The sequence below is a fragment of the Equus quagga genome, chromosome 7 (genome assembly GCF_021613505.1).
Source record: "Equus quagga isolate Etosha38 chromosome 7, UCLA_HA_Equagga_1.0, whole genome shotgun sequence".
NCBI lineage: Eukaryota > Metazoa > Chordata > Mammalia > Perissodactyla > Equidae > Equus > Equus quagga.
In genome coordinates, this window is record NC_060273.1 from 83132261 (window position 1) to 83146820 (window position 14560).

General features: G+C 55.0%; 1 protein-coding gene across 7 annotated transcripts in view; it reads right to left on the bottom strand.

Moving 5' to 3' along the window:
* Nucleotides 1–14560, bottom strand: part of JADE2 (jade family PHD finger 2) — a 52010-nt gene that overhangs the window by 12029 nt on the left and 25421 nt on the right. For all 7 annotated transcript variants that reach the window (XM_046665820.1, XM_046665821.1, XM_046665823.1 and 4 more), the window contains 5 exons: nucleotides 12120–12280; nucleotides 11215–11426; nucleotides 9854–10021; nucleotides 8191–8307; nucleotides 6446–6910 (listed from right to left, as the gene is read on the bottom strand). In XM_046665820.1, the coding sequence (XP_046521776.1) occupies nucleotides 6446–6910; nucleotides 8191–8307; nucleotides 9854–10021; nucleotides 11215–11426; nucleotides 12120–12280 (1123 nt within the window). The remainder of the gene's footprint in view (nucleotides 1–6445; nucleotides 6911–8190; nucleotides 8308–9853; nucleotides 10022–11214; nucleotides 11427–12119; nucleotides 12281–14560) is intronic.

A 14560-nucleotide genomic window follows, 5' to 3' on the forward strand; every position in this document is an offset into this window, starting at 1 on the left:
CCCAGCATTTTCTCCCTGCATCCTGGTCTGTTTCCTTACTGGCAGTCACATGGCCTAGCACACATGGGGACAGTGGGGAATTCCACCGCTCTTTGGAGGCCTCAGAACAAATCAGTCAATATATGCAACCTGAAAACAGATCAGTCAAGGTCAAGCTTTTAAAAATTTTCTCAAACATGCTATTCTGGAGTTTACTCCACCCTTAAAGGCAACCTGTAAAGATGAGGTGGGGTTCAGAGTTGCAGAGATCTCCTCTAAAGAACCAAGAGTCATTCTTAACTACTTCCTATTAAAATATAGATGTAGTTATTTTTGTCTTCCATCTGAAACTCTAGAGCAAGGTTTCTCAAGGCAAGCCCAAAGGAATTACTGGCATCAAGATCCCTCAGGTGGCTGGTGAAAAACACAGATTCCCAGACTTGGGAGAATATGAAACTCTCTGGGGGTGGGGCTCTTAAATATACATTTTATATAGCATTGTGGCATCTGAGAACCGCTGTCCTCAGCCAGGGGCCTCTAAAGAGAGCTACTGAGCTAAAGACAGGCTACCGAGTCAGAGTTTATCATGGTATAGGAAGAAATATTAGAACTTCCACTGGTATACTTTTTGATCACATTAGAAATTCTGATCATGTTTGTTTCACATCATATGGTGTTAGATATGAACGAGATATCAAAAATACAATATACTGCAAGTAAATGCTCAGGCTTTTTTCCTAATAAGGGTACACTACACAATCAGTACTATCCAGAGATTCCTGATATAGCATATAGAAATGCTTCCTTCTGTGAGAATCCCAGTGATGCCAACATTCTTTGGCTGGTACATTGGTCACACGGTGACCCCTTATTCCCATCTCACCCTGGAATCATCAACTGCTTCTCTAATTTCTCCCAAGACTCTTGTTAACATAGCTACATTACCAAATGCTGTAGAATTCCTCTTCCGTGATAGCTCTTGGGGACAAAGTATTGATACCACCTTAGAAGATCACCAAGGTCATCAGGCTCCTTACAGTGTCATTATTGTTTTTTCTGACTATAGAGATAAAATTCTTTAAAAAAAAAAAAAAATCAGTACAAAAATGAATCAAGTAGAAAAGTCCCCAAAAACTCAGGCAAGAGTTGGTAATAAAAGCAGGTTTTAGGGGCTGGCCCGGTGGTGCAGCGGTTAAGTGCGCACGTTCTAATTCGGTGGCCTGGGGTTCACCAGTTCAGATCCTGGGTGTGGACATGGGACCGTTCAGAAGGCCATGCTGTGGTAGGCGTCCCATATATAAAGCAGAGGAAGATGGGCACAGATGTCAGCCCAGGGCCAGTCTTCCTCAGCAAAAAGAGGAGGAATGGTGGCAGATGTTAGCTCAGGGCTAGTCTTCCTCAAAAAAAAAAAAAAGAAAAGCAGGTTTTACATTTTGATGAAGTTGTTTTGATATCAGCAAGTTTTGCAGAGAGAACCTGGATGTGGGATGAGGAGGGGGGAGGGATAGGGAGGACTCCCAGCCAGTTATCTTGAGCTAGAATGGACCACTACTGGGGCATGCACGGGAAATGGGGAGGTTGTGGGAGAAGCAGGCTTGGATCTGTGGGCGTGTTGGGCATGAGACTCTGGAACTCAGAAGGGAGGCGTGGGCTGAAGCCAGCTTCCTGATGAGGAGCAGAGCCATGGAGCAGATGCAGCACTGAGAGGTCAGGCAGGTGTGGTGAATGATCACTGGGACCAAGGCACTCAGAGAGGGAGCAGGACAACCAGGTTATTAAGGGGGGATCTGGTCAGAGCATCCACAGAAAAAGTATTTCAAGACCAAGAGTGCGGCCGGCCATGGCTGAGTGGTTAAAGTTCCACACACTCTGCTTCAGTGGCCTGGGTTTGCAGGTTCGGATCCTAGGCGCTGAGCTACTCCACTCATCAGCCATGTTGTGGAGGCATCCCACATACAAAATAGAGGAAGATTGGCACAGATGTTAGCTCGGGGCGAATCTTCCTCATCAAAAAAAAAAGAGAGAGAGAGAGACCAAGGGGATGTTTGACTATGGCAAACACTGCTGAGAAAGCTAGGGGATGAGGATGGAGAAGTGGCCACTGGATGGACGTAGGGAGATGGAGGCTGCTGGTGGCCCTGGTGGAGGGTTCTGGAGTATGGTGGTGGCAGGAGCCTGGCCAGAGTGGGAAGTAAGAGCAGTGAGGGAATGACAGGAAAGGAGAGATGGGGATAGAGGTGGAGAAACCCACACTAGTGGGAGATGGGGAGGGAGGATTTGCTTCCAAAGATGGGAGAAGGTGAAAGATTCAATGCTGGTGGAGTCCTGGAGACGGAGAGGAGATGAAGAAAAGACATAGCCTCTGGAGCTGCAGGGTGTGGGCTGGGGGGCAGGGAGGAGATGGAAGAAAAGGGCAGAGAATGGATGCAGACAGCTCTGCTGGCACAAAGTTGCAGGGTTCTGGTCTGAGGAGCAGCAGGTGAGGTTGTCTCCTAAGAGAACGGGGAGCCCTGAAGAAGGTGGAGCAGGGTGGAGACAGGTCGGGGTTGGGGAGCCCAGAATGTTGCTGGCTGGTGTCCTGCCATGTCTGGCTGCCGGGCACCTTCACGGGGCTCACTGCTCACTGCTACGGGATGGCTCCTGGTGGGCAGAGTAGCTCCTACAGGGTAAGACACTGCCAGGGGTGTGGCCTCCACCCAGGGGCAAGGGCACAGGCAGGGAGCTAAAGCCAAATGGGGTGGGAATGAAGAAAACAGGGGACAGAAGGGTGGTGACCCTGGGAGGGGACTGAACAGGGAAAGCAGGAGGCTGTGGTTAAGAAGGATTTGGGGACTTGGGGACCAGGGAGCAGTTGGAGGGGTGACTGGGCATGGGGCGTGGACAGTAACGGGTTGGGACTAAGGGTCCCAGAGATGGGAGACGTAGGGGTTGAGGAGCCAAAGTTCTGGAGGCCGAGGCTGCCCTGGACAAGGTGGGCTTTGGATGGAGGCCAAGGAGACCACGACCCAGGCACTGAGGACAGAGGAAATGAAGTGTGACCTACCGACAAAGTAGCAGGTGGCAAGTGTAGGAGAGACAGGACTTTCCTCTCCTTGGGAGAGCTGCGAAAATGAGGCCTCGGAGAGCTCTCCTCCATGTCTATCCCTGGGGGCTGGTGTGTCTGAGAGCTGCCCCCACCCTCTCAGCCCCTCTAAGGCCAGGTCAGTCTCTCAAATAAACTCCCGGTAACCAGGTCCAGAGCCACAGGCAGCGAGGCCCTGTACAGCCCAAACTGCCAGCTCGGTTGCTAGGGGACACCAGCGGCGTGTGCCGGGCATCATCATCGGTGCTGCAATTTTTTTGTCAGCTGTGAATAACTCAAGGAGGCTGCAGCGGCCATGCCTTCCCGAGCTGCCTGCTTGGGCCAAGGCCCATGGCCGAAATTCTAGGAAAGCACATCTTCTGAGCTGACCATAAAATGAGATTCCATGCTGGTGGTGGCAGCATGACCCCAGCTCCGGCTTGTCTCAGTAAAACTCCTGCCTGGCCTTGGGGGACAAATCAATCAGGGAGGATGCGCTGTGATTCCTGGGCCCTCGTACTGGGCCTGCCCTTTCAGTCATCCATGGAGCCCATCGTCTGAGCAGCCCACCCTTCTAAGAGCCAGAGCAGCAACAAGAACTGCCACTAACCACAGAGGGCACTGTGCTCCCACCTTCTCTGTGACCCCAAGGTCGTTTCAGTCCTTATTCCCATTTTACAGACAGGGAAACTGAAACTCAGAGAAGCAGAAACTGAAACTCAGAAGGCACAGAGCTGGGAAGTGCTGGAACTGGATGCAAACCCAGGTTACCCAAGGCCTCAAACTCAACCCTGACCCTGCCTCCCCAGTGGATCCAGCCCAAGCTGGCCTGGTGCCCAGTCAGGGTCTGGACACTCTTGGCCGTTGGCACTGGGCCATGGTCGGAGTTGGGGACCACTGGCCACACCACCCATAGTCATGGGTCTTTGCAGAAAGCCTCCCCGTGGCACAGTTCTCAGCCCTGTCCGCTCACTCAAGTCACTAATGCGCGGCTGTGGAAGGCCCGGAGGCTGGGCCCAGAGGGGGTCAACCCGGCACATGGCTGTCTCTGACTCTCCCCTCTCAGCCTGCCAGAGCTCTGCACTCCCTCGCCTTGCTCTCAGCTGGCACCCGCCAGCCCAGCTCGGTGGCTGTTGGAGAAGCAGCATTTTGACAGGGCTCTCCTGAGCCCTAAGAAGCTGCACAGACTTCAAAGCCACCCTGCCTCATCTCCCTGGAGGAAGAGTGGGCTGGCTCACACCTGACTTTGCAAGGCTCTGTCCCCTGACCAGGAGGTTTGCGCGGCAGCTCTGGCTGCCAGGAACCCCAGAGCCTGCCTAGGCAGGCCCAGTGGCGTCCTTGCCCTTGACTGCTGTGGCCCCTGGCCCCACTGTACCAGCTGACCATGGGGTTGAGAGGTTGGAGGACTGATAAGGGGATGCTCTTGCCGAGGAAATGTACAACATAGAGAATAGCCAAAAACTCTTTCTGAGAACCCCCTTCGACCATTCAGGTCCAAATTCAACTGAAATCCTGGAAAACACATTCCTCTGAGGCTCCTGTCACTTCATCCCTCTGAGCCCATTTCCTCCTCTGCTCATTAGGGCTGCGAGTATCTACTTCTTGTCTCTTTTTCCAGGATGATGATGAAGTAAGTGAGCCCGCCCCTGGTCCTCCCCACACAGCCTACCCAGGGCCAGAGAGTGGGGTGACCAGCACAGACTAGGGAGGTCAGATATTATGGGTTGTTTGGGAAACAGCAGGAGTAAAACAGGGTATTGGTCCTGGAGACCCCCGGGCTGGAAACTCAGGGACAGCCTGAGGACAACTCCGGATGCAGCGATGGTCTCAGAAGGGTTTGTACCTCATGCTCCTACGACGTGAAGACAGGAGGCTGGGCTGCCCAGGAAGTGGTGGTTGCAATGTAGGTGGCTTTGCCCTCTGCCCTGGCTCCAGCCAGGGACGTCTGCTGCCCCCAGCCCCACCTCTCCCTTCTGACCTGGTGGCAGGCTGGCTGTCAGGCAGGCAGTAAGCTCCCTCCCAGGCCAACAGGATCATTTCCCCTTGCTGAGGCCTCAGAGCAGATGAGTGGGGTGAAGGAGACTGGTGAAGCTGGGGCCAGGCTGAGCCTCGACCTCACGTCCCCGCCCCCACCACAGTACAACACCTATCAAATTGTTCTACCCATGTTAAAGATTTGCCAACTGAGATGCATGTAAGAAAAGCAGCTGCCTCAGGTCACACAAAGCCCCTTTGATGCTTCCACCCAGGGCCGGTTCCTAACACAGCATGTGTGTCTGTACCCACGGACGGAAGACACTGTGACATGATCCCAAGTGCTCTGGAACCCCAGAACTGAATGTGCCAGAGGAGAGGCCAGAACCACACAGGGGTTCAGGGTACTGGATCAAGGACCCAGAACATCCTGCTTCATCCTTGGATGGACTCCAACTTGGGGATGGTACTTTATCAGATGGAGGTTGGGGGAGGGGAGGCAGAAAAGTCAAGTTTAAGGGCACACCCCACAGAAGGTGAGACTCCCTCACCTTTCTGGGGAGAGTAGGAGGGATTGGAGGCTTTGGGGGACTCTCACTGTCCCCCAACCTCCACAGCCCAGCCCCAAACCTTGGGGTCTATGCCCCCTCCTCATCTCACTCAGCCTCCAAAGCTACACGCCAGACCAAGCCAAGATCACCTGTCTCCGAGCACAGAGCTAGAGCGTTCCAGTCAACCCACCCATCTGGGTCCTGTGATTCCTCCTCCGGGGTATTTGGAAGTTGCAGCCACAGCGGGACAGACCCTGCTTAAAATGCTTCTGCAGCTTCCACACTTTGGTCCACCCACCTAGCCCCATCCGTCCTTCCACTCCACAGGCGCTGTGTCTCCAGCCCACCCTCACGCCCCCGTGCCTCTGCTCATAGTGTTCCCTCTCATCAGCACTCCCGGGAGCCATGTTCATACCTGTCTTCTCTGCCCTGGCTCAGTACATGCTTGTTGGGCTGATTCATCTTGCTTGCGATTCCCAGTTCCTCCCCTGCCTCTAATTCAAAGCAGAAACTAATGTGTTGGGACCAGGCAGAGGCCATAAATAGGGCGAGAGGCCACTAGAAGCTGGAAGCCTGGGTTCTTGCCCCAGCTCTGGTGCCCTACAGCTTCATGACCCCGGCAGGGCCCCCATCCTTCACCAGGTCTGGGAAAAGGGCTGGGACGAGAGGGACTCCGAGACCCAAGAGCTGGACCCTCCCCTGTTCTACAAAATATCAGTTACCCCATCCTTTTCAAGACCTGGAGGTCCCCAGCCTCTTGGCCAGAGCTTAGTGTGAGTCCTGGTGAGCCGCGGCAGCTCCAGGGCAGTGTGTGCGGGATGGAAAGACCTCTTGGGATGCCCACTGGGCAGGCAGGCGGGTGGGCGGCAGGGGAACTCACCCTCTCCAAGTCCTGCCGCAGGTGTGTGAAGAGCTTCAGGCGGCGGTAGAGCACGTCCTGCTCCTGCTGGGCCAGGTTGTCCACCTCGTCGGTCTTGGGGGTCAGCAGTGGCTGGTTGGCATTGGCTTTCCTCTTCAGCTTCCAGTACTGATAGATGAAGTCGACCAGCGCCTCAGCCAGGTCCAGGCGCTCAGCCACCTCGGCTGGCTCCACCAGTTCGTAGAAGTCCTCCTCCAGCTGCTGCAGCCGCTGCTTGCGTAGGGTCACCTTCTCCAGGTCCTCGCCGGCAGGGCTGGGCTCCACAGGCTCAGACGTGGGGTCACCCCGCGGGCCCCCATCACTGTGCTCCTGGCAGAATGACTTGAACTTGACCTCGTCGTTGTCGGCTAATATAGTCCGCATTTCTAGGCCATGGTCAAAGGCGCATGTGACGTGGAACGCTGTGACGCAAGCAGGCATGGAACACTGGAGGGAGAGGAAGGGGAGCGTCAGGCAGGAAGGGAGCCCTGGTGGGAGGGGGGAAGGATGTGGGGCTTCCTCTGGGGTTCAACTGAGAACGCAGGATGCTGCTGGGACCCTAAATAAAAAGGAACGAGCTCCCAACATCCTGCAGGGGGTATGGAGGGAGCCACGGCAGGTGGGAAGGGGGAGCTCTGAGGGAGCCAGAAAGGAAAGGAGGATCAGCACCACATACCCTGGGGAAGGCAACAATCCTGACTGGGCAACCCCTCTGGGGACAAGCTGTACTTCTGTGTGGGCAAAATGACTTTGGAATCAGAGGCATCAACAGAAAGAGACTGGTGATGGATCACTTCCTCCTCTACAATGTCATCTAAGATGGGAGTTGTCTTCTCCTTTGTCCTCTGGGAAGGGGGGACGGGAGCTGGACCCCTTCCTTCTTCTCTTGCCCAGGCAGCCACGGCCAACTCAGGGCCTACCCCTCCTCCCAACCTCAGATGGTGGTGTGGGCAGCTGATTAACTGTTTCTGCAATAACCCACCCAACTGTTAGTGACCATTTAAGCTGCACTCACAAGCCATTTTCTAAGTGTTATAAACAGATGGAGGCACATCAGGTGTTTGCGATGACAACTGTTCCTGAAGAGAGGAGGGGGAGAAAAGATGACCCCCCCCCGCCTCCCCACCTATAGACCAGCAGCATCAGCATCACCTGGGAACGTGCAAGAAACACAAATTCTCAGCCCCACCCCAGACCGACTGAATCGGGGCTTCTGGGGGCAGGCCCAGCACTCTGTGGACAAGCCCTCCGGTAATACTCATGCACACAAGAATGCGGGAACCACTGCTATTGAGATACCAGTGCAGGCCTGCCCTGTTTTGGGAGGGCCTGTTAGCTCAGGTGAAGGAAAAGTTTGATTCTCTCCTTCCCATGTGTCAAGTTTAATGTTAGAAGTGAGGTTCCTGTATTAATTAAGCCTGAAGACACCTGCTCTTGGGGAAGGCCAGCATCCTCAGCGCTGCAACGGCATGGTGAGTCTTGGCTCCCCAGGCCCCACCCTGTGCTTAGAGGAAGTGGGGATGGAGGAACGCCCCTGAGGTGGGGTTCTGACCCTGGTCCCAGTCCCAGGCCTCCGTGGCCCATCGGTGGCTCTGTCTGCAGCACCATAGGGACAGCTGCAGGGTGGTAGCAGCTGCCTGTTTTTCAGGGTGTCCCAGACGTGCCCCTCTATGCAGCTGGCCCCTGCATGGGCTCCCGGGCAACAGTGGGGTGAAGTGGCCATGTACCTGGATGCAGGTGCCCGTGCACTCCTTGCAGAGGCTGCAGGACAGAGCCCAGCGGTTGGCTGGGATATGCGAGATCTTGGTGATGGGCTCCATCTTCTCGGGGCACCCGATGCTGACCTGGGCGGGACACAGGGAGCTGCATCAGGTCTCTCGTCCTCAGCCTGCCTCCAGGGATTCCCCAAATGGGGGGCTGTCTGCTGAAACCAGGCGGCAGTAGATAGGGCAGTGGGAGAGCCCCTGAATCCCAAGTCCTTCCTGATTGTCCTAAGGTGACCAGTAGGTGAGTGTGTTAGTGTGTACTCACCTCTGACGAGACCTAAATTGTTTGTGACTGTGTGAGACAGTGCACATCAGTGCCTGTAAATGACTGAGTGAGTGTGTGTAAATATGACTGTGTGGCCCTCAAGACAGAGGTGCTTCTGTGTGTGTGTGTACATGCATGTGCAGTGAGTACATGCAAGGTCCCCCTCTCTTCTGGACCTCAGACCTTTGTTAACAGCATCTTTGGAGTTCTTATTATAACTTGTATTTATTTTACTTATCTTTTGGGGCTCTAAGAAATGGCCCAAAGCAGCACCTCCTCTTGAAGAGCCTCCAGGGCTTTCCTGGCTGATGGGGATGTGCCTGTTTAACCCTCCTATGGGGACCGGCCAACAACCACCATGCCCATGTCTCCTGGCACAGCCCACCCCTCAGCCCAGAGGCAGGCTACACTTGCCTCCCCACTGTCCCTGCCTGAGGATGGAAGAAGGGCCTCTGTCCAGGGGTCCTGAACCCAAGGGCTCCTGTGGCAGGGTCTCTGTTGGTTCTCTCTGTGCCTGCTGTGCCCAGCCCAGGGTGTACTCAGAGTTAGTCCAGACTTCCGGATGCTGATCAGGGAGCAAGTGACTTTGCTAACATGATCACTATCATCACAGGAGCCTGCCATGTGGATCCCAGCAAGGACTTTCAGACTGGGAGCCCATGAAGGGAGGGCCACCTGCTGACAGGGCCGCCTATCTTGCTTCCGGGCACAGGCAGCGGTGGAGTGGGACCTCATTCTGGGTGAGGGCATGCAGAAGGACCAGGGCTGAAACTCTGGCCAACGTCAGCATCTCACATATCAGATACAACAGGATGGCCTTCTGGGAGCCCAGGGCCTCTAATACACTGTGGGCTCAGCCCGTTGCCCATGGTCCCTTCCCACCTAGACTTATACCCAGGCCCACCGCTCCATCCCAGCCACAGCCACAGCAGCAGGCCCACTATCCAATTTTAATTAGGCTCACTGCCTGATTTCCTTTTAGGTCATTTGGCTTTTTGTTTGGAAAAGGTAGCTTGACTTTGGTTGGAACCACTGCCTAGATTTAGATGGCCCCACAACCTGCTTTCCCCTGTAGCCAGCTGCCTGAATTTTGTCCAGCTCTCAGACTACCACCCAGATCCTCCAGGGGCCCCCGATCCCATTTTCCCATGGAAACCACGACGTGAGTTCTGCTCAAGTCCATAGGCAAAGTTCCTGTGGGCTGCTGTCCCAGGTTCTTCCAGCTTGACAGCTGAGACACCCTCATCTTACGTGGGCCCTTCACCTCCTTTTCCCAGGGCTCTGCTACCTCGTTCTGAGTCCCATGCAGACCCACTTCCCCACAGCTGTTCCCCAGGGCCGCCCCACCCGTCTGCCCACCTCAGGAATCCAGAGAGCGCAGCTGACGTGCACCCACTTGGTCCCACTTCTGGTGGGCTTCAGGGCTCCTCCTCGCTTGGGGCAGAGCAGGCACTTTGGCTGGACACCCAGGGCACACGTCCGGCACAGCCAGCTGCCCGTGGGCACCTTGAGGATCCCGTAGCAAGCCTGGGGAGAGAGCAGGGTGGTCACGAGTCAGAGGCACTGGCCAATCTGCATCTGGTCAGCAGTCAGCTGCAAATGGTCCCAGCCGCAGCCCGAGCTAAGAGCTGCAGAGCTACCTGCTACCAGGCTCTGGCAAGAAGAACTCGGGATGGATTATAATGCAAGGGCTCCTCGGAAGCTCTTTGCCTGCGTGTGCCTAAAATGTCACCGTTTCATAGTCCTCTGTGAACAGGCTCAGGTTTGCCCTCTGCTGGGAGGACAGTCACTTTAGCCAGAGATTCCTAATCAGTGATGGACTTCAGAAGTGTCCGTGAACTCCCTCAAGTTGAATACAAATTTGGGTCTGTATACAGCCTGAAGACAAGGCCCAGCTTTCATCTCTATCCAGGGGATCAGTGAAGGCGGCTTATAGACCTAAGAGCTGCTGGGTATAAGGGATGTGATGAGTTGGGGGGTGTACTGCTCACCCACCTGTCAGCCAGGTGAAGCCCCTCTGTGCTCCCCAGGAGCCATTCCAGCAGCAACGGGTAAGGGGGAGACCTCAAGGTCAGGGCCAGAGTGGGTCCACCAGGTTCCAGTCAGGTCTTCTGCAAACAAGGCCCAGAGATGCCCAAGACCTAGAGCCTTGGGGCCCAAGATCAGGAGGGGGCTCTGCTCAGGCTGTATCTGGTTTATAATACCAGTAACGGGAAGAAAAACCTATAGCCCTCACTATACTGTTCTAAGCAAATAATTCATAGTTAAGTAACTTAATCCTTACAACTTACTTTTATTTATAGTTGAGGAAATAGAGGTCAAGAGAGGTTAAGAAACTTGCCCAAAGTCACATAGCTTATAAAGGGCAGAGCCATGATTTGAAACAAGGCAACTCGGCTCTTTGCTCTCAATCACCACACTGTGCAGGTCTCTTTCTAAGTTCAGGATGGTGAGAGCAGAGGAGGAGGGGCAGGTGGGCAGGGCATTGGGTGGGGAGGGTCTGAGAGAACAGAAAGACCATCCAATGGGCATTTACTCAAGTCTGGCTGACAGGGGCACCACGGGCACTCGCTATCACTTCTTCCTGCCCTGCCCTCCTTCTACAGGCCTGTGCCCACAGAGTTGCTACACTCCTACAGCCAGGATGACCAGCCCAAGGCAGGCGCCCGCCTGGGCAGTGTGTGAGTACAGTGTGGGTGAGGGCAATCAGGGCTGCCCACCTGGTGCACGCAGACGTTGCATTTGTCACAAAAGACCATCTCGTTGCCATCTTCGCCCTCGGGAGAGCGGCACACGTCACAGACAACGTCCTCATCATACTCAATGCCCAGCCCCTCCTGCGTCTCGATGGCGCGTGCCATATTCTGGTGGCACAGTGTCTCCAGCTCCTCCAGCACACGCTCTAGCGTCAGCTCGTCCAGCTCTGGCCTCTCTGTGAGGATGGCAGGGGGTGGTGTTAGGAGCCCAGCCTTTCAGGGCAGATGTATGGGAAGGTTTCCACTCATCGCTGTGCGACCTGGGAAAATGCATCTACTGTCTTGGGCCTCAGCTCCATCATCTGAAAATGGAATGAGCTGGACCATCCAATCTCAAAGGCCCCTAGAGCCTGCTGTGTTTGACTTTAGACAGCATGCTTGCGACCCCACACACATGTATACATGCAGATAGCATGAAAGTGTCTCTGGGATGAGGCTGGCTCCACGGGGAATCCACTGCTTCAGCTGCATATGTAGAGGGGCCCCTGAAGGTGGCTGAATATGGCAGAGCTGGCCCTTCTTTCGGGACATGTGAGTGGGCTCCAGCCAGGAGGCCCATACCAGCTGACTGTGGCCCCATTTGTCATCCACGACCACTTGTGTGCTCACTTAATTTTCAGAGTTCTTGGGAGTATTGTACTAAGTGTGACTGTTACAGGAAGAGTATGTGCTATTACTGCCCTCACCTGACAGCTAGAGAAACTGAGCTGTACAGAGACACCAAATCACTTCTCCACTCAGCAGTGTAGCAGGGACTTTCCCCCACATCTGTGATGGCCACTGCCCTTCTGAGGTGAAGATGCTGGGGTCCAGAAGAAAACCCTCCCTGGCCCAACCCCGCCCCATTCTCAGCCTGGTAGGTCACCTACCCATCTCCTTGAGCTCCAAGTTGATGAGTTCCAGCCAGTAGGCGTCAATCTCGTCCAGGTCATAGCGGCTGCCCCCTGGCCAATCAGGCTGGGAGCCCTCGCCAAGTTCGGAGCTGCTAGGGGACACCTGGGGAGGGGGGCCTTCCAACTGTGGGAGGATCCTAGGAAACCAAGAGGGGGTGTCATGAGGGGAAGGGCCCTCAGTCTGCCACCCTCATGGGTCTGGAGGCCTCCAGGGAGCTGGCCAGCCCAGCTGAGGAGCTGGTGGGCAAGTAAGGTGTGAGACCTGGATGCCACGCAGAGCCCACCTCCTTCCATTCCTTCCTTACACTTTCTCCTCCCACCTGCCCACCCTGCAGAGACTGGAGGAAGCATTCCAAGTGCTGTCCTGGGCAATGCTGGGTACCAGCCACTTTGGGACAGGTGGGCCGAGCCAGCTGGGCTCCAGGTCCTTCAGCATACCCCTTGAGGCCAGGGTTGTCCCCATGCCCTATAATCCCTAGCCCCTCCTTCATCAACAGCCTCAGGGGAACTGAGGCCAGGTCTCCTCTGGGGTGGGGAGGAGCCCTACCCAGCTATGCTGTTACAGCCCCGGGTGGCCCTTTCCAGATAAAAGGTCTAGGGCCACAGAGGACACAGTGTTGCCCACACACCTTGTCCTTCCCCTGATACGACATTACCTGAGCAGTGAGTCTTCTCCCTGTAGTGTCCAGCCCACCCCTCAAGATGGAGGCCTCCTCCCCTGGCTTACAAAGGTGTATCTATGACAGTCCCAGGTCACATTCCAGGTCAGCCCTCCCTCGGGCCATCTCTCTGCCTCTGAGGCAGCTTGGAAGGGCCCTGGCTGCAGAGCATGGACTCCAAGCCCCGCTCCACCACTTAATGTGTGACTCTGGGCAAGCCACTTAACTTCTCTGTGCCCCAGTGAGCTCATTCAAAAACTGGGCTGATCATAACAGTACCTACCTTGCATGGCTGGTGTGAGGATTAAGTGGATGAATACAGGCAAAGCTCTTAGAACAGTGCCCTGCATACAGTAAGCACTCTAGGTATATGTATTTTAAGATCTCTGGATCTCACTTTGTTCCTTCTGAAATGGAATACCAGGGCCTTTTGCTTTGGGAGAGCAATTTCCCCTCTTGGCTCAGATGTGTACTGCCCCTCAGTTCCTGATGCCAGTTCAAAATGCCAGCTCTTCCCACCCCCCACTGGTTGCCATGGTAATTGCTGTGGAGCCTGGCCTCTGTGTGGCCAGGCCAGCCAGGGCTGGGAGGCCCCTCACTTGCCTGAGAGGCCTCCTGGGGTCGGAGACAGGGCTGCCAGGGGCTGTGACTCAGTGCAGACTGGGGAGGGGAGGGCAGGGCCCCGGATGGCACAAAGACATGGCTGAGCTATGGGGAGGGCTCCTGGGCTCCAGGAAATGCCTCGGTGTCAGGAAGAGGGGCAGGAAGGATGAAGGAGACAGGGAGGCAGAATGGCCTCCAGACCAGGAAGGAGGCCTAGAGGAGGTTGGGGGCAAGGAGAAAGGGAAAGGGCTTGGTGCCACCTTTTCCCACACAAGAGGCCCAGATTAAGGAAGGCCTTAGGTAATGATAATGGCGTGACACTCCCCTCGCCCCATACAGGTCATTCCAAATAGAAGCAATATTAATACTCTCAGTCCTACAAAATTCTGCCTTTCCTTATGAAGCTCTTATTTGAATTCATACATTTTTTTAAACACAGACTGTAATTATGTCGTGATCCTGATTATGCCCTAGCATATGCTTAATGTTTTAGATAAACCTCATCCAAATGCCAACCACCTACTGGCATAACTACCCACATCTGTGTGCTCAGCCAGCTGCCACCTGGCCAGACCTCTTAGGAGCAAGATCATGTTCCTTTCTCTGGGATGCTGGGGTTAAGGGGCTCACACCAGAAAAGGCATTTCCTGTGCTTCCTGTGGCTCTCATCTTCATCTGTTTGGCCTCTTCCGGCTCTGGCTATGGAGGAAGTTCTCCTACCAGGCATGCACTGACAGTCTCAGCTGTAGCCAGCAGGACTGAGGTCAGCTAGGAGGAGGCGGACAGCTGGGTTGGGATCTGGGCGAGGGGAGGGGTCTCTACTCCAGAAGATCAGACAGACACCAAAGGCTGATTTTGCCCTCGGCTGAGTCTTTTAGCCACACTGAGGGAGCAGCAGAGGCTCTCACTCAATTCACTATCTGGGGGCAACATGTATTCTCATTACCCAGAGAAATTTCAGACCATGAAGTGGGCAGACCTGCCCAAGGGCCAGGGAGGACTTGGCAAGGAGGGGGCCGGGGTAGCAGCCAGGGGAGGGCGCCAGAGCAGCATGCCAGGGGGATCAGGGCACAAGACTCTCTCTCTGAGCCACATAGGGGCAGCTCAGGGTTTGTGCCTGGGGCCTGTGATTTCCTGGCCCAGCCCACTAGGCCT